Source organism: Podarcis melisellensis (genome assembly GCF_964234715.1).
Source record: "Podarcis melisellensis genome assembly, chromosome: Z".
Lineage (NCBI taxonomy): Eukaryota > Metazoa > Chordata > Lepidosauria > Squamata > Lacertidae > Podarcis > Podarcis melisellensis.
In genome coordinates, this window is record NC_138547.1 from 10,236,754 (window position 1) to 10,260,237 (window position 23,484).

The 23,484-nt window shown below is 39.3% G+C and overlaps 1 protein-coding gene across 4 annotated transcripts in view; it reads left to right on the forward strand.

The window, feature by feature from the left end:
* Nucleotides 1-23,484, forward strand: part of CNTRL (centriolin) — a 64,753-nt gene that overhangs the window by 12,766 nt on the left and 28,503 nt on the right. For 3 of the 4 annotated variants that reach the window (XM_081896257.1, XM_081896256.1, XM_081896255.1), the window contains 16 exons: nt 523-709; nt 2,449-2,642; nt 5,285-5,404; nt 5,624-5,846; nt 7,001-7,110; nt 7,738-7,932; nt 13,799-13,952; nt 14,998-15,218; nt 16,687-16,863; nt 18,508-18,642; nt 19,021-19,163; nt 19,767-19,974; nt 21,178-21,357; nt 21,557-21,736; nt 22,272-22,388; nt 22,811-22,955. In XM_081896257.1, coding sequence (XP_081752383.1) covers nt 523-709; nt 2,449-2,642; nt 5,285-5,404; nt 5,624-5,846; nt 7,001-7,110; nt 7,738-7,932; nt 13,799-13,952; nt 14,998-15,218; nt 16,687-16,863; nt 18,508-18,642; nt 19,021-19,163; nt 19,767-19,974; nt 21,178-21,357; nt 21,557-21,736; nt 22,272-22,388; nt 22,811-22,955 — 2,689 coding nt within the window. Of the gene's footprint in view, nt 1-522; nt 710-2,448; nt 2,643-5,284; nt 5,405-5,623; nt 5,847-7,000; nt 7,111-7,737; nt 7,933-11,015; nt 11,261-13,798; nt 13,953-14,997; nt 15,219-16,686; nt 16,864-18,507; nt 18,643-19,020; nt 19,164-19,766; nt 19,975-21,177; nt 21,358-21,556; nt 21,737-22,271; nt 22,389-22,810; nt 22,956-23,484 lie in introns of those variants that run through there. The other variant, XM_081896258.1, reaches the window with a different exon arrangement.

Sequence of the window (23,484 nt, forward strand, 5' to 3'; positions counted from 1 at the left end):
TCAAAGGTTCCCCACACCTGATATATTTTCTCTATTTTAACTAGGGCTGAGTCAAAACTATTCAGTTTTGCTTTAAGTTTTGGATGTGCTTCATTGAATTGTTTAAGCTTAAGACCTTCACAAAGTTTCTTGCACCATTAGAAACAGCCCTTGGAGGCATTTTGTACAACACAACAATACTTGTGTTTAGAACTTGGATGAAAACTCGAGAAACAGTTCTGATGGGGGGGGCATATCTCTTCATGGAAATATACGCCCTTGTTGGGAACACATGTTTCAGCACTCAAATGAAATCTCCTAACATTTTGACTCAGGAGCTCTGGTGTTTGTTTTGCCTTTGTGTAACACTGTTAATGCCTTGTTATCACTGACACAGTATGATTTCACTGGTCTGGGTTCAGTTTTAACATAAATAATTGACTTAATATTTTATGTTAGATTATGTGTCTATAAGCAGAAAATGGAATATGTTTCATGCTTCAAATAATATCTAATTCTTGTACCTCCCCTCCTTTCTTTCAGCTCCATGAGGTAGCTAAACTGAAGTCTCTTAAAAACTTGACTTCTCTGTTTCTGGCAGACAATCCTGTTGTAAACCTTCCTCATTATCGTCTGTATACCATATTCCATTTGAGGTCACTGGAAGATCTTGAGGGACAGCCAGTGACAAACCATGACAGAGAAGAAGCTCTTGAGAGGTTTAATTTAGGTAAATATGATAATCATAGTATTATAAAACAACAGTTCTAGCTAATACATGTCTACTCAGAAGTAATTCCTGTTGAGATCTTACATGATGAGGGGCTGGAAGAATAAAGGAAAGCTCTCAGCTGAAAGCTGGGAGGGTCCACCACTTTCTATGTGAGACAGGAATTAAGAGCTACCTGTGAGAGAGGACTCTGCATGTTCATTTTCTTTAGTTTATTTTTTAAACTGTATTGTATGGTTCGCCAGAAGCGGCTTAGTCATGCTGGCCACATGACCCGGAAGCGGAACACCAGCTCCCTCAGCCAGTAAAGTGAGATGAGCACCGCAACCCCAGAGTCGTCCATGACTGGACCTAACAGTCAGGGGTCCATTTAACTTTACCTATTATAAGTACAGTAAAAATGTTTTAAATCTTGCCCAATAAAGGAAAGTGAGAAAGCCATAATAAACATGAGTAACAACAATTACTTGAAACAAAATATTTTTTTCTTCCAGTAGCACCTTAAAGACCAACTAAGTTAGTTCTTGGTATGAGCTTTCGTGTGCATGCACACTTCTTCAGATACACTGAAACAGAAGTTTCCAGACCCTTCTATATAGTGAGAAGGTGGGGAGGGGTATTACTCAGAAGGGTGGTGGGAATGGGTGATTGGCAGATAGCTGTGATGAGCCTGTTGACGACTCTTAACTATATATAGAAGGGTCTGGAAACTTCTGTTTCAGTGTATCTGAAGAAGTGTGCATGCACACGAAAGCTCATACCAAGAACTAACTTAGTTGGTCTTTAAGGTGCTACTGGAAGAAAAAAAAAATTGTTTTGACTATGGCAGACCAACACGGCTACCTATCTGTAACTGGAACAATTACTTGGGAAGCCATGATTGGATGTGACTCTTTTTATTGTCTTCTTGGCAGCACACGTGGGTAGTTTGTAAAGTGACCTAAGATTCAAAATATATAGGCAGTAGATATAATTTTACTTTGGGAGTATCACATCTACGAAAAGCACAAGACATGTTCAGGCATTCACTTGAGCATGTGAATCTGAATCTTTAAATGAAAAGGTGGATCTGAAAACAAATCCTGCCTCCAATGTCCCTACCATGTGTGGCCCTGCCTCATAAGTCCCCAATGTTCTCTATGTTGAGCAGAGACAGTTGTTATTCCACAGTCATACACCATTCAGAAATAGGTTGGCTCTTCCACTTATTCATATAGGCCAGGCTTCCTCAAACTCAGCCCTCCAGATGTTTTGAGACTACAATTCCCATCATCCCTGGTCACTGGTCCTGCTAGCTAGGGATCATGGGAGTTGTAGGCCAAAACATCTGGAGGGCTGAGTTTGAGAAAGCCTACAATAGGCAGAACTTATGCAAATAAGCTATGGAATCTTTGTCCTTCGCAGTTAGAAGGACAACTGCTCTTTTCTGACCTGTCTGCTGTGTGGTGACAGGGCTTCAGAGGAGTTCCAGCTTCCCTGACTTTTTTAAAACAACAAGTGTGAGGGTGGTAGGTATCTTCTCACCTGAACCTAGATTAGATTGGATGGGAAGACCTCTTCCTTCTGTCTATTAAACTGTGAGACTTGGTTTGATTTTATGCCCATCAAGTAATTTGCATGCTTTAACCACATGCATCTTTGGGAAAAGCCACTAGTGTCGTTGGTTTCCTTTTCTGTCAGTGATCAGTAAATGTAGCAAAAGGAGTGTATATGATTTGCTGATTTGCCTTATTCTGCAGAAGAGATAGAAAATCTAGAAAAGGACTTGGAGAAAACTGTGAAAGAGTTGGAAGACCTTAAAACCAAACACTCTGACCTGGGTGAACAACTTCAGCAACAAGATGACCTTAACAAATCATTAAAACAAAAAAATTTCCAACAGAAACAAAGCTGTCATGACCTGGAGAGCGAACTAGAGACAAAAAATGAGCTGGTAAAGCAACCTTGGTTCTTAAAATCCCAGTAGACTGTTGAATATCTCTAGAAATTTCTTATGGCATTGAATGATACTGTTTTATCTGTTTATACTGTTGAATGACACTAGGTTAACATTTATAGTGTGGTAGTACAATTGACTCCAGTAGGACTACAGCAGTACAGTTGTACTTCGGGTTACATATGCTTCAGGTTACAGACTCCACTAACCCAGTTTAGAACTTTGCTTCAGGATGAGAACAGAAATTGTGCTCCGGCAGCGCAGCAGCAGCAGGAGGCCCCATTAGCTAAAGTGGTGCTTCAGGTTAAGAACAGTTTCAGGTTAAGAATGGACCTCCAGAACGAATAAAGTACCTAACCCGAGGTACCACTGCATATCAAGTCGTGGGAATAATCTCATTATTTGGCTTTCTATTTGGTTTATTTGACAATAGCCATCATTATATTATCATTATATTTGTATGTGTTATGTTTAAAATTATTAGAAAGCTAAATGTTTTCTAGCCTTAGTACACAATTTTTGTCTTCAGATAGATGGATTTAAATGTTTTCTGGTTGGGCATTAAGCCATGTGTTCTGTTGTTGCCATAAATCCCATTGTATCTATGGTTTATTTCTAACATTCAATGTGCTTCTGAACAGAGCCCCAACTTTTATTTCTGGATGTAAAATCCACAGGTGGTTTGGTGGATTTTGTCTGCAGAAATGAAAAATTAGGATTGTATTTAAAAACCTTAATGGCTAATTAAGCTTTGAGTTTCTTTATTAAATCATTATTTGTCATGTCTGCAATAATTACTGGGAGTTAGGTCTTCCCTTTTAATTAAGATTCTTCAGAGCTGGGCTTACTGAAAACTGGCTTTGTAAGCTGTGTGTCTTTATGACCACACTGTCATTATCCCACTGAAATGAATGGGAGCTAGATTTTTTCAATGGATTGTATTCAGTAGATAACACACACATCCAATTGAATAAACAGAACAAACAGTTTAATCTTATTAGTATCTTGATCTGGTAACGTATATTTTTCAGCACTGTCTTCTCTTGTCCTTCTGGTGACTGATTTAGTTTGCTCCTCTTTTCATTTAGCCTGTATCTTGGTTTGTTTGATCCATTTCCTTTATTGCTGACTGAGCCTTTATTCTTCACTAAAGGTAGCCTCTGTGTGTATAAGCTTGACTACGCTTTTTTTTGGCTGCAACCCATAGTGCTTCTTTGCATGGTCCTGTTTCGAATTATTCAATAATGTGAAAGCTGTACTTGTTTTATCATTATTTGTTCACCAAAAACACTTCCCTGTGTCAAATATTTTTCTAAATTAGAAGTTGTGCATGGTGTTGGATACTTTGATTTAGAAATCTAATTCTTTTCCTTCTTCCAATCTTTCCTGTTTCTACCCTTTTCTCTCCCCGTCCCTTCAGTTCTTCCTACTGCTACCTATTGGAACCTTGCTGCATGCTCTCCTACAGGTATCCAACAATAAAACAGTCAAAAGAGAGAGAGCACCCACTTCTCTTCCAGATAAACGAAAATAATAGTGTAGTTTCAAATTGGGACTGCTTATGTTTCCATCAGTCTGTTTGGTTCTTCAAATATATTTGTGATTATAGGTAAAGGTACATACAGATTTAGGTGGATCCAATGCATTTATGATTCTTAAGCATTGTTTGTTTTCCATAGTTCATGGTTAGGCACAAATCAGTATATGAAACCAAGGTTTGCGTGAGCTGTGGTTAAGTGTTATAGTTGCACTTGATCAAGTCAAAGTTAAGGCAGTTTCTCCATCACTCATAGTAAGGTCTCCCAGGTGGCTCTGGAGTATGCATGAACTCTGGGGCAGGATGAGCTGCATTTGACTGTTAACCAGGCTTAGGCTACAAACCATGGTTTGTGCTTACCATCATCAAGTATTATATCTGCAGAAGGCAGTAGTCCCAATACAACTTACATGCAAAAATTAACTGGAAAAATATGACCAAGACAGCATTTTTATTTTTGTTGTGTTCTGCTAGCTTCTAAAAGTAAAAGAGGGGGGGAAATGCTAACAGAGTAAGTGCCTCATTCTATTCAGTTCAGAAAAATGGAAATAATGAGGCTAGAGCACTTTGTGCCCTATTTTTATTTTAGTATCAGATTTATCAATATTTGAATACTACAGTAAAGTGAATGACTGGTTAATTCTTTTTTATTTTGAGTGTACATGTATTTTCAGCATTGTGCATGACATACCATTTGCAGATACCTTAACGTGATTTGCATTAGATAGTAAATTGTTGTGATGCAGCAAATCTTGCATACAACTATTGCCAGCCGCTCCATAGCAGACAAGCCACTCCATAGCTGACAATTTGAAAAGACTCGAAGTGCATGCTGGGACTGGCTTGCTTTGTCACGGCCGGTGTGTTTGTGTGTGTGTGTTTTGTTTAACTATCTGTATAAATGCAACATCTAAAGCAAATGCATTTTGTTATGCAAGTCTGACTAGTGTACCCTGTATTTTTACTATCTAAAGATATTTGTGTTGTGTCATTCATGCATGGATCATATAGCGACCCATGACACTGGCATTCCATTTAAATATATTTGTTTATAAGACACAATTTGTTAACCTTTTGTTTGTTTTGTTTGTTTGTTTGTTAGCTAAAGCAGAAGACGGTGGAATTAACCCGAGCCTGTCAGAAACAATATGAGCTGGAGCAAGAACTGGCTTTTTATAAGATTGATGCCAAGTTTGAACCATTAGGTTATTATCCAATAGAGGTAATTATTTGAAAATAGTTTTTTCAGTTTTAGAGAGCCTGCTTGATCCCAAACTTGTGCTGCACATCTGAATCAAAGTACAAAATCAGAACTGACACTCTGTTCCCCTCCTCAACTCTAAACTGATGGTGAGGATGGTAGAGGAGCATATCTCCAGTTGCACTAAACTGCCAAGGCACTCCAGTCTGGCTGAATTTGTACTATTATGGCCTATTTCAGGATGTTGAACTTGATGATGTACCGGGTGAAAGTCCTTACATTGGGAAATCTAGATACAAAAGGAACATGTACGCTGTAGAAGGCTATATCCCTAGCAAGGCTCAGAAGATGCAGATGGGAAATCTGGAAGAAGCAGAAGAACAAAAGATTCAGAAGCTGAAACTGAATATTCTTCAGTCACTAGATGCACAACTAGAAGAAAAAGAGCGAAAGGTTAAAGGAGGTACTTCCAACCTCCCCTCCCCTTGCAAAGTTAAATGTAGAAAACCTTTCACTCTGTGTGTATTGTCTTCCATCTGATATTCTTGATTTCTGCTGAATGTTAAATCTGACAGTTAAATTACTGACTCAACAGCATCTGAGTATCAGTCTAGTGAGGTGAGGGCTGAGGTGACATTTGAATACAATACTTCCCAGTTTACACTCCTAGCCATTACAGTAGGTTTCAGTAGGCCAAAGGAATGGGTTTTACCAAAGCAGCTTCAGATCTCCTTCAAAGTGGAGCAGTTCAGCAGTTTTAAGCCCTGAACCTAATGGTCTAAAGAGGGGTGGCCATATGTGTTACATCAGTGTTATGTTAAAGCAAAATCCAAACAAGTTTGCCAACCCCGATGAAAAGGAAATGCTCTGTGCATGTTCCACAGTTTAAAGCCAAATCATGGCACCATCATGACTACAGAAATAAAATGTGGCTTGCTTCTGCCACCCCAATTGTAAACACTTCTACTTGGGAATAAGAATCATTTGGTTATGGAAAAGGATAACATGTTTATCTAGTAACAATAATTAACCATGTGCAACCATGTACAAGTTTAGTCGGTTATCTCTTGATTATAAAACATTTTACAATATAATAAGAAAACATGCTGTAGCAACCAGAAGCAGGCCAGGTACAGTACTGGACCTGTTTGCCACTGTCCTCCTCATCTGCTGTTCTCTGGGTGGTTATTTGGGGCCCTAGATTTAGTCCCAAGACCCAGGTCTAGTCTGCACTATTATTCAGTCACTTGAATGCAACTCCATTCAAACTGGCTCACGATTGACCTTTTCCCTAACACCTTCCTAATTTTTTACCTGCTAGATCTCATTCAGTAAATCTATGTAAGCATATACATAAAAAACTACATATAATGCAATCCCAGCCTGCTCAGAAGCAAGCTCCATTGCCTTCAATTGAATTTATTTCCAAATCAGTGTATATAGCACTATAGCCTAAAAGACTTGCAGCATTGACAAACTTTCCTGTGCACTTCCCTGGATTGTGACTGCTGTTTTCTACCCTTCTGGAGACATTCACCATAACTGCAACATATGTCCATGTTGGCACTGGATAGCTGCAATTGGCATGTCTTTATCATTTGTTTCTCATTTTCCCAGCCCAAGAAAAATTAACAGAATTGCTAGGTGAAGTAGCCAATGCAGAGCACCGTGTTTTAAAAGCAACAGAGGAGCTTAAACTAGTCCAAGATGTTGTGGCTCAGAAAAAGGTATGTATATAAGCCTCTACTCCCCTGATAGGTTCTCCCCTAGAGCATTCTGTACATATTTATAGGCACAAGGTGAAAACATTTCTCTGTAACTATGGCATTTTAAATGTGTTTGTGGGAGGGGGTATTGATTCATTTTTGTTTCATTCTGTATATTGTGTTCTCAGTTTGTATTTTTATGTTGTATACACATTAATGCAGTATACAAATTTAATAAACAACAATGTGGCAATAAACTGAAACAATTGAAAAGACCTGTTTATTTTTTTGTGCATAATTGCCAAATTTCAAGCATTCCAATCTAATGCTTTGGGGCTGCACAGTAAAGCTGCATACCTTATTCCAACACTTGGCCATATGTAGCACTAAGGAAAAAGGCAGGTTTTCATAGATGATAACTTTTCCCTGTGAAATGCAGTGATAGACTGATAGCCCTGTGGATGTTTACTTGAGATTCATTGGGACTAACTTCTACATAAGCATTTATAGAATTGGGCCCACACTGCAGAATTCAAGTTCACAAGGAAAATCACTGAATCATATTTTTAAACCATACAGCTTGTGTAGTCTCTGAATCCTTTGTATCTCAATCTTAGTTAGGTGTGTTTTCTGTTTGTTCAAATCTAGATGTCAGACGTGGAAAAGGATTGTCTTAGGCAAGAGCTAAGCAACAAGATACTTCTCCTAAATCAACTACGAGAAGAAGCTCTAGAACTAGAGAAACAGATGGAAAGGCAGCAGGAAGACATGGCCAAAAAAGAGAAGGAGTTAGGAGAACTGCAGCGTTTTATAGATTCTCTAGATCCTGAAGACCCAAGACATGTAAGTTTTACATATACATATATACATGAATTCAATATATATAGTATTAATAGGAAATGCCAATTAAATTATTGAATAAATATCTAGTTAGCAGGAATAAAATTAGAATCTAATTTTGTTTGAGTAATAGAGTAAATGACACTGTGCCCACAGGATTGTAGGAAAAGAGTTCTGCTAAATTTCAGTGGAGTATCTTTGCCCATTAAAATATATTTTTTCTAAAGAATTGTTTCAAAAATATTTAATAAACATATACAGTGTTTGACATTTAACTAGCACATTGCTGAAACATCATCAGAAAAGTTCATAGGTTCAGATGCAATTCCCTAGGTTCTTTTCTTCATATAATGAAACAAGCTTCATTTATGAAAAGAAAATATATGCATTCGTGGGGTGGTGAATATGTATTAGTACTGCATCTTGGGGTGATATTATTATTAATTTGATCATTTTATGTTTTTATTTATTTTATATGGTACAGAAGATACATTTTGAGAAAATAATTGCTACCACAGTAAGCAATAAGCAACATGTCCCAATAAAATTACTAACTTTGGTCGTGTTATGTAATAAAGTTGAATTAGATTACTCTAAGAGATTATGCCATATTTTCCCATGCGTATTGGGTGGATTCCTGCCATAGTCTGAACAATTTATATATTAAATAAACATTTGCCCTATGTTATAAAAGGAATAGGAATTGTGTTTGCCCTTTGCTGCTCTGTCCTAACATGTTAATTTCTTAGCCAATATTATTGTCCATATTCTGGTGTACCAAGAATCAATGTTAAGCCCAGTGCCAGTTTTCCAACAGCCAGGGCAATTATTAATTTGATATTGGAACTCTGGGGTCCTGGTCACGACATTTTCAAGTAATAAATGGATTGGAAGCAAGCTACAGTACTTCAAGGTCTGCTTTTTTCTCTATCTGGTATGGAGAGCCTCTGGCCCACTGGGCTTTTTTCATCCACACCCAGTCTTCCTGAGACATGCTTGCTTCTTCCATACTATTCTGCAGAAATCTAGCCGTGCAGGAATACATCTCTTCCTACATGGTCACTTTGTTTTATTTTGGGTGTGTGACAGGAGTTTCCCTTTCTCTGTGCACAGCAAGCGAATGCAGAAAGAGATTTCCTGCCTAGTCCGCTTGCTATGTTTCATCTCTAGGCATTGAGATAGGAGAAACAGTCATACCTCGAGTTAAATATGCTTCAGGTTGAGCATTTTCAGGTTACACTCTGCAGCGACCCAGAAGTAACGGAACGCATTACTTCCGGGTTTCGCTGCTCGCGCATGCGCAGACACTCAAAATGACATCACACGCATGCACAGAAGCGGCGAATCGCAACCCGTGCAGACGCACAGTCATGGGTTGCATTCTACTCAGGATGCGAACAGGGCTCCAGAACGGATCCCGTTCGTATCTAGAGGTACCCCTGTACTTTTTTCCCAGGCCTTCCTTCTCCAGAAGGAATGTTTGGGTGGCCTCAGGGACCTATTCTACATTGTTCTTTTAAAAGCATGGCTGCAGTCTTTCAGATCAAGTGACAGATAAAAAATACCATGTGAGAACATTCCAGATAATGGACTATGCATGCTCAAGGTGGTCAAACAGCCATCCTCAGTCTGCATGGCAAACTGCTTTTGAAACTGAGTATGGAGATTTGCTATTCCAAAAAAAAGTCAAAATGTTCCACAAGGTTCACCTAATAGCACTTTGTATTCTAGCCATTATCCTTTTTAAATCATTGTGGGAAGCTGCCTTATACTGAGAAAGTCCACTGTGCCATATAACTCAATACTGTCTACATTGACTGGCGGCAGTTCTCCAGGGTTTCAGGCAGGGGCCATTTCCAGCCCTACCTGAACATGCTGGTGATTCACCCTGGAAGCTTCTGCATTCAAAGCAGATGCTCAGCCACTGAGCTATAGTCCTCCCTCTATCCTGGTGCTTATATTACCCTCACATGACATTTCAATCCATATTCACACACAAATATGATTCATTTGTGCCCTTGTCTTAAGAAGCAACCATGTGGCATGACCCTAAGCATGTTTATGCTAAGTAAGCCAACCAAGCTCATTATTATTTGTTATTAAACATATTTTTTGAGCTATTGCAGATCCTAGGCTAAGTTTTAACCTCACATTGGTTAGAAATATTTTAGCAAGACAGAAACAAGGAGAAGTAACATATTTCCTTCTCTCCGCAAGGCAGCATGTGATGCAGACACACCCTAAGAGAAAAATTGTCATTCCTTCTAAAACAATGTAGATTGACTGGTTTCTTAATCTCAAGATGACTCATATTTTAAAGTTGCCTTTAACTATTTTGGGTGTGGACAGCTTTGTTTAATTGATCACACAGAATAAGGAATGCAAACTGGACCTACATTTATTGGTGTAACTGTATAAGCTTCTTGGTGTGACAAAGCTCTAATTAGGCAGGCCAGACCATTCCATTGTACCAAGAGAGCAGTTCTGCATAATTAAGGCTGCAATTCAGTGCACACTTTGGACTACAGTAGTTACACCAAGCTTAGTTGGGCTTGCTTCTAGCTAAACATGCAAACAACTGGGCTACAAGAATCTGATACAAAGTTACCCCCATAAATATTAGTTTCATTTTAAAAATGCATTCCTTTTAATAAATCAAACAATTTTATGTTGGCACAAACAAACTATAAATGTTAAGAGATCCATATTTTGCAAAAAGAAAAAAAGTTTTGCAAAACAAAAGTTAGTATAGCTTTTCATGCTTTCCAGTTATGTGGATATACTTGAAGTCTCATTCATATCTGGCTTATTTTTGAAGCTCAGAGGCTGATTATAAAAAGAAATTGTGAAATCAACAGTCCAAGACCTCGGTCTCTCCAATAATAGCTTTCCGTGTGTTTCAGGGAGGCTTTCTAAATGAAAGGAAACTGCTTTATTTAAGCTCAGCCTCTTGGAGAGTGGAGCTGCCTGTTACAAGCTGTAGAGTTGATTGGCTGCCTGCACTGCTTCCTGTGTTGTGATTTGAAGCAAACAGGACGCAGCCCAGCTAGCTGTAACAAGTAGGGATTGGAGCGCATGTTACCACTGTGCAGGCCTGACAAAGAGCTCTCACAGCTCCTGGGGCTTAGTTTCCCCCTTTCAAACCACATCCTAACCAAAGTGCAACTGTCAAACAGAAAAGTTTGGTGTACGAGACTAGATAGAGATTAAGAGAAACCGTGTTTGAGCTGAGCAACTTTTTTAGTACTGCTCGTCTTTCACAATGAATTCCAACTTTTAAGTGGGGCTTTCAACACAGGATTTGAAAAGAAGAAAAGACAAAGCAAACGCTGTAAGTGCCTCCCTCTCCCCTCTCTCAAAATACCATTGAGGAATCTCAACAGCAGCATACAATTTTAGAAGATAACATTGCTAAGTTATAGATACTTTTAAAACAGGACAAACTTGACTTGGCTTATTATGCATATTTGGACATTTGCCTCTTTTGTTATCTGCTCAGAAAATTAAATGAAGATTTGGTATGGGGATAGTCTGATAAAGTGAAACTTTTGCTTCAGCCATTTTGCATTACCTCAGTATTTAGGAAAGCATGCTTTTTCCTGGGATTTTAACTAATAAGGTTTTTGTTTTAAGTGTAATTGGTGGAGTTGTGCATTTATTTTAAAAGTACCATTGGATAGTTGGGTTGCATTTTTGTATTAACTATTTTTTTGTGGGGGCTGTTTCTGTACTCTTTATGCCAATTAGCACTCTGCTATTTTTGGTTCATAAAAAATATGTACCATGTTGGATGCATGTTGGATGCCTAAAACCATGAATGGAAGTAGATTTGACACTGTAAGATTTGACACTGTGTTCCTAAGCCAAGCAAACACTATCAAGCTTATAACCAAACTTGTCATTGTAACAGTTTCATTCAACTGTGGTTAAGTATGTTACTTAAGAGAACTGGTACACATAGCTGTGTTCAGCTTGAATAAATGTGCTATTGACAAATAAAATAAAATCTGGGTTGTAGATTTTGGGGGGAGAAGTATACAAATAATATTTTGGCATGAAACTGAAATTATTGGCTTATATTTTAATACAGAAGATCTAGTATCCAATTTCTTTAGCACTCATTGGAGAGAGACATATGAGGTTAGTCTGACTGGGTTGAGAAGGGTTTACAGAATGGTCTGTGTAACTTAAGGGGAGAATGGTAGTGTATAAGAAGCACTGGGCTGCAGCTACAGCACCCGTGGGTTGAGTTGTATCATTCTGTAAGGCAGAATACAAGTTACATTATACCCTGATGTCATCACACTGTACACTTCCCTATTTGGAGGTAGAGAGACACTTAGCACAGTGACATTGGGAGTGAAGGTTAGAATTACACTTTTTGCAGAAAGAAAGCAGAGAATTCAACATAGGTTGTCATTTTATGCCCCTTCATTGTTGGACATTCTTCTAGGGATCAGGAATCATATTAGCAGACTAGGTGGTGGTGGTGGGAGTTTTCTTCTTCAATTTTACAAGATACTTTGTGCACCATCTCCTAATTACCATGCTTAATCTGAGGGCACAGTTGAATGAAGCTGTCACAATGTTATGTTTTATTATTAGTGCTCAACTTTACAAGGAATGCATGAGTCTCATATTGGTTAGGCATTCAGTATATATTGGGCATGCTGTGTTGCCCCCAACATTGCAGGGGCCTGTCATGTGTGTAAAACATCATACATGTGCCACCCCCCCAACCCATCCAGGCCAACTCAGCGTGCCACGCACCCCTTCACCACATCCCTAGCAGAGGACAAGCCAGCACGAAGATACTTCTCATTGGCAATCTCCCACTCTCGCAATCTCCACCAGAGCACTTTCCTGGAAGGTGGCCTGGTGATCATCAAAGGGATGGGCCAGTGATTCCTGCTGGTGCATCCCTTTGAGGATCATAGTGGATTTAAAAAAAAAAATTGAGGGAGTGCTGCTTGAAATTTTTAGGGAGCCCTGCCCCCATGCCCCCTCCACAGATGGCACCAGTGGTATGTATAGAGGCAAGAGAGAGAGAGAGCAGATTAATAAATTCTATGTAAGCTGCTAGCTACTTTAAGGATTTTGTTTTAAAAAATAGGCTTCAAATCTTAAAAATAAAAGTTCTTTCAGGTAGAAATTCCAGGTGTGCAAAGCCAACTCAACTAATGCAGAAGGAAATAGTTTGGAGAAAGGTGTGAGAAATGATGTGGCCTACCCTGTGGGCTTCTCCCAGAAGGATATACTGCTTATAAATGATTTTTCAACCGTTCAACAAAATAAAATAAAATAAATGATTTTTCAATCATTTTCAAACTTCCTGCAAATTGTTTGCTCCTAAGAATTTATATATGCTGTGGTCAGAATTGTAAGAAACTTGAAGCCCATCTAGCTGAAAGGCCTGTGACTGAAGTAACATTGTCCATTTACATAATTCGGTTAATCATATAGGCAAAGCAACATAGTTCAACGGTAGAGCACATTCTTTGCATGCAGGTCCCAGGTTTCATTCTTGGGCTTTAAAGACCCTATCAGGAACCCTGGAGAGCCCCAGCCAATACTAAATTAACCAGTTGCCTGACTTGGCATAAGATAGCTTTCATTGTTCTGTACTGTGAAGTAGAGATGGGGAAACTTTAGCCTTCCATATGTTGTTGAACTACCAACTCTCATTAGCCCCAATCAATATAGCTAGTGCTCAGAGATGACAGGAGGTGTAGTCCAGCATCATCAGAAAGTTCCCTGTCCCTGCTGTAGAATATTTGTGGCAAGGGTGCAGGAAGATCAGGATTGTTTGGAGTGCTTTGTTTGTTTTTAAACTACTGCCCTGAGATGTCCATTTAACTTCCACTCACAGGCTCATATGAAGGCTCAGAAAGCAAGCAAAGAACAACAACTTGACATGATGAACAAGCATTACAAACATCTTGAAAGTCGCCTGGATGACATGCTGTCTCGGATTGCAAAGGAAACTGAGGAAATTAGGGACCTGGAGCAACAGCTCACAGATGGTAAAAATGTTATTCAAAACAGACTTTAGCTCAGAGTCTTTGGGCTTTTCCATAGTTTACATAGCATATACAGATTTTACACTCTACAGGCAACAGTTCTTAGAAGTACATATGCATGCTTTTAAGTATTTGCTGTAGGAAGTGCTCACTTAATAAATGCAGCAACCATGTTTGTTATTTGAAATGTGGAGCTATCCTTAATACGTGGCATGAGATTAAACTCCATCACCTTGGCTCTCCCTTCTGAGCACACCAATACCAGCCAAATTCTGAAAGCCTCAAAGCAGCATTCTGCCTCTCCTAGCAGGAAACCCATAAATGGCATCCAGGTATCTTTCCAGCTCACTGAAGAGGTTTGTGGGATGACTTTATTTGATGGATTCAAGTGAGGTCACCTACTAGTGTAAGATACCTACTACTGTTGTTTAGTCAAGTAGAATTTTTTTATCCTGACGTTATTTCCCATTTGTAGTATGAGAACTCTTGGTGGAAGTCTCTGGAGATTAGTTCCCTGAAGAACTCTTGTTGATTTTCTCTTAGAGCAGTTAGGAAAGTCAGGAAAAGTGGCACTACCTAGAGAAATGATGAGATCCTGGTCAAGAGAAATGGAACTTTCCATCTAACTTAAAATTTGTGAACTTTTACTGGCTAGGTTTAAAGAAAAAATGTATAGTTTCTGGGGGGAAATGTTGTCGTTGCAATTCCTGGTTATCCAGTGCTGTATTTCTCCCTCCCTCCCTTCCCCACTTTATTTTAATGTTACTGTGCTGATCTAACAGAGTTACAAGCACAGTAAAAATGTACAAGGCTGCCAATCTTACTGGACCAGATTTCTTCTTTAAAACATAAATGTTGGGTAAATGCAAATATGCTGTCACTTCAGATACTGAAATCAAAGTTTGTGTCTCCTATGTAAGTCTATTTTGAGACATGCTCACCTCACCTTCAGATAATCAGGGATAGCTCTCATGACTTTTTGGCGTTCCCTTGCAAACTGAAATACTTCTTTTTTCGTATTTCTTAATTCTTTCTCTACCATTCACAGGCCAAATAGCAGCAAATGATGCACTGAAGAAAGACCTGGAAGGAATTATCATTGGGTTACAGGAATATCTAGAGAGTGTTAAGAGTCAGGCCAAACAAACCAGTGATGAATGCAAGGAGTTGCAGAGGGATAAAGAGGTGTTATTGCAAAGGCTGGAAGAACTCGAGGAGGAGAGAAACCAGCTGGAGATAGTTGCTATGGATGCAGAAAACCTGAGAAAAGTAAGATGCAAGAACTGTTATATTCCAAAAAGTCCTGATGCTTTTCCTCACTGGCAAACATAATTTAGAAACCAGGACAAAAAAATGAGGTTAAGATTGGCAGAACCTTTTTATTTATTTCAACAATTTATATACAGTGGTCCCTCGATTTATGAACTTCTTAATCCATTCTGGAAGTCCGTTCTTAAACCAAAGCCGTTTTTAAACTGAGGCACACTTTCCCCACTGAGGCCTCCCGCTGCCAGTACCCTTCCACCAATCGGCTTCCGTTCGTAGACCGATGTAGAGTTCACTAACCGGAACACCTACTTCCAGTTTGTGGAATTCATAAACCAAATAGTTCGTTAACAGGGCTGTTCGTAGACTGAGGTACCACTGTACTGCTTAACACCATAGTCTCTAAGAGGTGTACAGTGAAGTTACAAAACTGGTATAATGGAGATAAAATCAGTTAAAATTAACCGTAACATCAGGAAAAAATGCCTACTAAATTGAGAAGGTCTTCACTAACCTCTGGAAGTTCAAGAGAAAGGTGGCCTGCTGGATCTCAGCCAGGTGGGATTTCTACTGGGGTGGACCCACAATACTAAATTCCTCAAAGACCTCAGTGATTGGACAGGAATATATGGAATTGATCAGTCTTTAAGGATCAAAGTTGTTATGAGTCTTCTAAATTAATACAGGAATGTTGAACTTGGCCTGGTAGCATATGGGCAGCCAATGCAAGCTTTTAAACACCAGAGTTTTATGCTAGAGTAATGTTTTGCCACACTCATAAGGTTGGTGGGTGAGTGGTTGTCGCCCAGCAGAGGACATTCTCTTTGCTGTTTCCAGATTTGTGGAATCTCCTGACTGAAGTGCATCCAGCATCTTCACTTTACAGCTTTTGTCATGTGCTGGAGATCCATTTCTCTACCCTTGCCTTTGATGGTTGAAAAGTATTTATGACCTACTCAAAAATGTGATTAAATGTGGTCATTTTTTTTTTTTAGTGTAATTGTCTTTGTTTGTTTTAAACTGTATTAATCATTGTATTGTAGTTTCCTGAATCAGAGCAACTGCTGATGCTCTGTAGACCTTGGCATGTTTGACCATCCTACTTGTCATCCTGGCAACACCAGGATGTTTTCTATCACTGGGGGGGAAAGCTTGATCATCCTTCCCATCCCACTTTTCCTCTGCAGACATCCATTTTTCTGTCACATCGCACACTGGGATAATATGCAGAATTGGGAAACCCACATTTGCCAACAATTATGTACATCTTATCCTATGGACTTCAAAATAGTATGTTGGGGAGGTATGCTTCCAGTCCAGCAGCAGGGGTGGCTTAGCTCCCTTCCCCCCACCCCTTGCCCCCGTGGTAGATGTGTAGGGGCACAGTCTCTGTTTAGCAGGGATACATGCTACAACCATGTTAATGGAGAACTGATGAACTCAAAATTATAAAACACACTTTCGGTTCCAGGAAATCGCAGACCTTGAGCAGGCACTTGAAGAACAAAGAGAGCTCAATGAAGCCCTGCATGAGACTCAAAGGGAACATATCACATATGAGGCTGAACTGGAGGCTGAACTGAAAGCCCGAGACATTGAAGCCAATCAGCATGAGGAAGAACTGCAGAGGCTAAAACAACACGGTCAAGTAAGTGGACATTCAGAGAGAAATGTCTCCTTTCCTTATACCTTTCATGTTTCTCCCAATCCATATAGGTTCCAAAACGTGACTTCTTTTTTCTAAAACTTATCTGTAAAGAATCCAGGTTGGTAGTAGTCATAGTGAAATGGAAAGAGCTCTCACATAGGTGGGTGGCTGAGGGACATTTTGTCTGGTTTTCCTTGCTGCCGCAGTCCTGCCAGCTCTTCCAGTGGATTAAACTGATTGGACTCTGACTTTTTAACACAGTAGGGAAAGAATACATAGCTCAGTTGGTTAAAGCACTGTGCTGATAATGCCAAGGTTGCAGGTTCAATCCCTGTATGGGACAGCTGCATATTCCTGCATTGCAGGGGCTTGGACTAGGTGATCCTCAGGGTCCCCTCCAGTTCTACAATTCTGTGATTCTAAGACAGGGAGTTGAATTGCTGAAGCATTGTGATTGAGGAAGCTGGGGGACTTTATATTACTCAATTAACAGTTTCCTGCTGTGAGGATTCCTGTTAGGTCTGTGTTACCTTGTCACCTACCAATCAAAAAGCAGCTATTAGTATTGTCAGAAAGATGTTGATGTTCTCAATCTTTCTCCCAATGAACCTTTTTAGTTCCATGAGAAAGAGTTTTGACTCCCTTAAATGTGATTCAACTTGGAGGCTAATCTAGGCGTGTCAAATGCATTGGCCCAAGGGAGGTGTACTAGGGTCATGGGGCTGGCCCAAGCAAAAAGAGTAAAGGGTCCACCCAACCCAACCCATACAGCATCCTAAATTATTGATTAAGGTTCAGGACAGATTTATAGTACTAGGACAATCAAGACATGGTCACAGTTTGTACATTGCCCATGAATACATTTTGAAGTGTGAAAAACTCTTGTGGGCACAACCTACCCCATACTGCAACTACACATGCACATGTATGCACACATTCCCCCCAGCAATTAAGCTTGAAAAAGTGTTTTTATCCCCCCAAGATAGGTGGGGCATGATCTCCTGGGGAGTGCAACTGGAGAGGGAAGGTTTATCTTCCTTTTCTAGGTGCTATCTCAAGGAAGATCTCTCTCACACACTGCTGCGTTTAGGTTTGAAAAATTCTAGGTAGTAACAATTTTTTCAACCCTTATGACAGTTGGTAAGAGGTGACATCAGGGTGACAACTCCCCTGGTAACTGTGACCCTCTGCCTCTGAAATTGTTCCTCTGTTGTAATTAGACTTGAAAGAAGCCTTCTATTAGCTACATTGTGGCTTTTTCAAGCCTAATTGCAGTGGCAAAAGGGATGGTGGTGATGATCCTCAGGCACCCATGAAAACTTTGGTGGACCAATGTATGCCCACAAGTGCTGGGTTGGCAACTCATACAATATCTCATGGTTAATGGCATATTAGGACTGAGCAGCATGTTCATACTAGCATGCTACTCAAGCCTGATATCATTATGCATAAAAGAGGCCAGTCATGACAATAGGGCAAATGGAAATTGAGAAGTTTGCTTGTTTTATGGAGTGTCAATGTCTTCCTTAGAAGAACGAGCTGTCCTTGCAAAATACATATTCTATTCAAATGTTACCTAATTCATTGTTTTTTTGTAGAGGAAAGTGAGAATTTTTTTTCTTTTTTCTTTTTGGGATGGGGTAGCTGGAGCACTCTGCTCTCCAGGCTGAGCTCAGCAAAAAAAGGCAAGCTTTAGAAAATGCCTTGACAAAAGCACAGTTATCAGAAGAGAGAGAACAGGAAAATAATAAACTGCTTTCTCATCTTAAACAGCTACAGGTACAGTATTTTTTTCATATTTTTTTGTTATTCAGAGAGCATGTCTGGCAGTCTGATATATAACCTTCTTCAAAAGGCTCTAGCTGTTGAAAGCCAATCATGCAACCACCTTGTATATTCTTTCTTGTGTGTCTGTTAAAGATTAACAAGAGTTGAATCTTGGAAATCATCCAGAGTTAATAGGGGAAATTATCATGCTTTATTTATTGATTGATTGATTGTTTTCTGTAGCAACTAGTCATTTAGCTCCACAGGTCAGCTATGCTAGTGAAGAAATGCAGTGAAATAAGTGTTATGTTTAGTGTTCTTACATTCTTATACAGTCAATGCAAGAAGAAATCATTGAAAGCATATAATGGTAAACGTCTTTTGTTACAGAAAGATAATAACCTTTTGAAGCAGCAGCTTAAAGATACTCAAAATCAACTGAATCATGCAGTTGACAGCTTAATTCATCCTGAAGAATTCTTGGCTCATGTGAGAGAACTCAAAGAAAATCTACAGACTGGGGCAGAATTCAGGTGAGCTAAATTCAGAGGTTTCATACCTTTATCAGAAGGGGAGATCTAGCTGCAAACACTTGGCTAGTTAATGGCTAGCCAGTTCCCAGCTGTGTATCTGTCAGTGTTTGAAGATAAGCATCACTCTTTCAGATGGAGAACACTCTGCAGAACACCTCTCTTTTTTTGTAGTTGTATGAAATGGCCTTCAGTCTCAAAGTAATATGTTGCTGTCAAAATGGATGGAAAGACTTGAAACTGGGAATCTCAGTCTTCACAAAACATCCAAAAAGTGACAGACCCTTCTCTCACCTATTCTTCACAACCCTTATCTCCCTCCCCCTCACTTTTTCCCCATCTTGAGTTTGCAGATGTGTGTTTGCTGTAGCTGGAAAATAACAGTCTGGGTATGGGAGTCTGAATGGGGTAAGAAGTATCTCTTACCTACCAACTTGCTACTTCTCTTCACATTCTGCTCTGCCACTGCTTTTTAGATGTTTTGGCAAAGATGTCCAACATTTAGTTTAGCCATAAGACACAGGTCTTCAGATGAGCATTGATGGTAAGTCTAGGTAGCAATTCTCCATAACGTATTTTCCTTTTTTGTATAACTGATTATTTCAGGTGCCATAATGCAAAGGATATTTTAGGGAAAAGCTTTGCAGATCTACAGAAAGAGTTTGGTAAGGTCCTTGCTCAATCTCGGCAAGAAAATGAGGCCATCCAGGCCAGAGAGAGAAAGCTTCAGAAGGAGATGACATCCCAGCAAGCTAAGTTGGAAGAGGCACAAGAAAAATACAGGCTGGCCTGTAACAAAGCTGCAGAAGCCAAAGTAAGAGAACCAACCACAGTCATACCTCGGGTTAAAGTAGCTTCAGGTTGAGCATTTTCAGGTTGTGTTCCGCGGTGACCCGGAAGTAACGGAATGGGTTACTTCCGGGTTTTGCCACTCGCGCATGCGCAGACGCTCAAAATGACATCGCGCGCATGCGCAGCAGTGGCGAATCGCGACCCGCACAGACGCAGGTTGTGTTCTGCTTAGGATGCGAACGGGGCTCCAGAACGGATCTCGTTCACATCCAGAGGTACCACTGTATTACCAAAAGGAGAGAGAAAGGAACTTCCAAGGAGATAGCCATTCTGGTCTGTTGCAACAAAGTGTCTTGTTGTATTTCAAAGACAGAGAGGTTTACTGTGGTATAAACTTTCATAAACTAGAGTCTACTTCATCAGGTGTCCACAAAAGTTTTTGCTGTAAAATTCTTAAGGAAAGAATTGCCACAATTACTTCGACAGAAACCTTGTTTAATGGTCAAATACATGTCAATCCTTCATGAATATTTGCATGATTTGTGTCTGTCTTCCTTCAATTTCTCCTCAAAATCAAACTTTTCCATAAAGCTTAATCCAGTATTTACCTTGAGTGGTAACTAAGACTGCAATTATTTGCCATAATTCCTGGGAGTGAACCCCACTGAACTCAGTGAATTTTCTTTTGAGACAACTCCTATAGGATTGTGCCTCCATCCCAATTACCTTGTTTTTCTCTTCTTTGCCTTGCTGTTGAATTTAGATTATATTTCCTTGAGGGCATTTTTTTGATATGGAATCATGAGTGATCATGTGCATTGGTGACCCTGAATTATTATATTGGAAAACTTCAAATTGGTGATGATTTTATGTTGTCTTTTTCATGGTGTGTCTACTATTTGCAGTTTTGGAAAAGGACCAAATGTACCGTATTTTTTGCACCATAACACTCACTTTTTTCCTCCTAGAAAGTAAGGGGAAATGTCTGTGCGTGTTATGGAGGAAATGCCTACGGGTGGCATGCCTACGGATTTTTCTCCTCTAAAAACTACGTGCATGTTATGGTCGGGTGTGTGTTATAGAGCGAAAAATACGGTACTTGTTTGTAAAGGAGGTAAAAAGCAGAGGCTTTTGCAAAAGATTCCACATGCTGCTAATTTTATGCCCTAGGAAAGATTACAACTATCCTCAAGCTCTCATCATCTTCCCTTTGTTTCAACTTCAGATTAAATCTGAGAAGATGCAAAATGAAGCCAGAGTACATCAACTAGAGAATGAAATCCAGCATCTAAGTGAAAAGCTGAAGAATATGGAAGAAATCCAGGGCCTAACAGATCAACAGCTGCAAGAGGCTGATGATGAGAAAGAAAGAATTCTTGCACAACTAGAGTATCTGGAGAATAGGGTAGGGCTACTCCTATTAAAAAGCCTGTGACTAGTAAGGCATGTCCCTCTGCACAACACTTTAAAAAATACTTCACTATTTGCTTATATTTTAATGTGAATGCATACTAACAGAGAAGAAAGCAAGATATACATATATTTGTGTGTGTATGTTGTTTGTTTTGTCACATCTGTTGAATAGTATTTTCCCGCTCTTTCAGAAAAAGGTGGAAGATGCTAAGGCACAAATGCAATTCATTGACATTGATAAAGAGCTGCAGGAGTTAAAGAGAGTGATATCTACTTCAGATAAACAAGCAGCAGCAGATCTCTGTGCAGCCAAAGATCAGCTCAGGTCACTCCGTGGAACTGTATGCAAAATTAATCAAGAACGCAGTGAGGTACATAATTGGTAAAATTGTAAAACTGAATTCAAACTACTTCTCTTGCACCACAAAGTGTGTTTCAGTCTCTATTAGTCATTCTTATCATTAAGGTATACATTTCTGCATGGAAGCAACTTTCTTGATTTCATTTAATAATAAAATATCATGTAGTTGTTATTATTAACAGAGAAGGCTCTGCACCTGACTGTATTGAGAACCTAGAATAAGCATAGTGAAAGAGGAACAGAGAAGGGATGGAACCACTGCTCTGGTCAAAGTATTGATTTCTTATAATCAATACTATCTTGTTTATTACATGTTTTGCTGCTATTTTATTGGGACAGTTTTGTGTTTTAATGTATGATTGTTATTGTAATGTATTGTTTCTTTTTTATTTTCTGTTATACATCATGATTGTACAATTTTGTAAGTCACTTGGAGATTCTTTATGTGACAGGCAACTACTAAATTTATTAAATAGTAATAATAATACAAAACATCAACAGTTGCATCAAATAAGCTAAATAAAACACCTTTTCCTCTTCTGTAGGAACTTCGGGAAGCAGAGAAGTTCTGTATGCTTGCTACTCAAGCTTCTAAAGATCTTGCCAGAGCAGAATCAGAAATAGAATTGTTGCAGAAACTTCTGAAAGAAAAAGAGGAATGGGTAAGTTATCAGTCCCCTTACTGTACACATTGATAAGAAACACGAAATAGAGGCAAGAGTGAAAAATTCCTACATGAATATGACAACTATGAGGCTTAGTGATATGTCTCCCATTGAGTTCTAAAAATTCAAGTCCTGGTCAGATATATTGATTTCAAGGGACAGAAAATCTCAGTGATGTACAAATGTTCAAATGGACTGAGCCAGTAATGATTTAATCTGCCTGGAGAGAGAGAAGTCAGGACATGGCATGTGAGGCCAAGACTTGCTCATTTTAAACCCTTTTTCAGAAAATAGGATCAAAATGGCCTGTAGAATCTTTGTCTACATTTTTTTTTTACATTGTGCACTCTGACGTTACTTTACTCCAATGTACACAAGGGCAAAACATGAGAAAATTTGACTAAGATGCTTTTTAATAGTTTCAGAGTGAAGTGGGAAAAGCTGATGCCGAGACTGCAGCTTCTGCTTTTCAGAAAGAGGAGATTGGTAAATTAAAGCAGCTATTGAAATGCCAAAAAACAGAAATTGACCGACTGCACCGTGTACTAGATCAAGTTCAGACAGGTAATGCTTTCCTTCCATTTTTTCCTGGAGCATGTTTTCAAACTACCGGTAATTCAGATGTCTTCCCATCATTCTCTGTCCAGACATGTGTTGTTCCACCCATTGTCCAGGACCAGCAAGGTCATGTAGTCCTACTTTGTAGACCTGCGCAGGCAGACGAGGTTCCACCCTAATTTTTTTTACTGCCTCTCTAGGTCAGAGCAGCTTTCTCATAATTTGTCTTCCAGTGGGGGGTGGGTAAGTGTTGTCTCTCAGAGTCTTTTAAAGAAACAATTGGGGTCTACCCAACTAAGTTAAACTCAGAATAGACGCATTGAAATTGATGGATCTAAGTCATGCCCATTATTTTCAATGGATCTACTCTGCGTAACACCGGCATTGGATACAGCCCTTGTTTTTCCTTCCTTCTTAAGTTTATTTTCCCTGTTATTTTTTTTGCCCAAGCATGGGGCTGCTAGAGATCGCACATGTCAGCAAAAAGAAAATAGTGTATGAAAGGAAGTCATTTAAACTGCTGAGATGCAGGTTT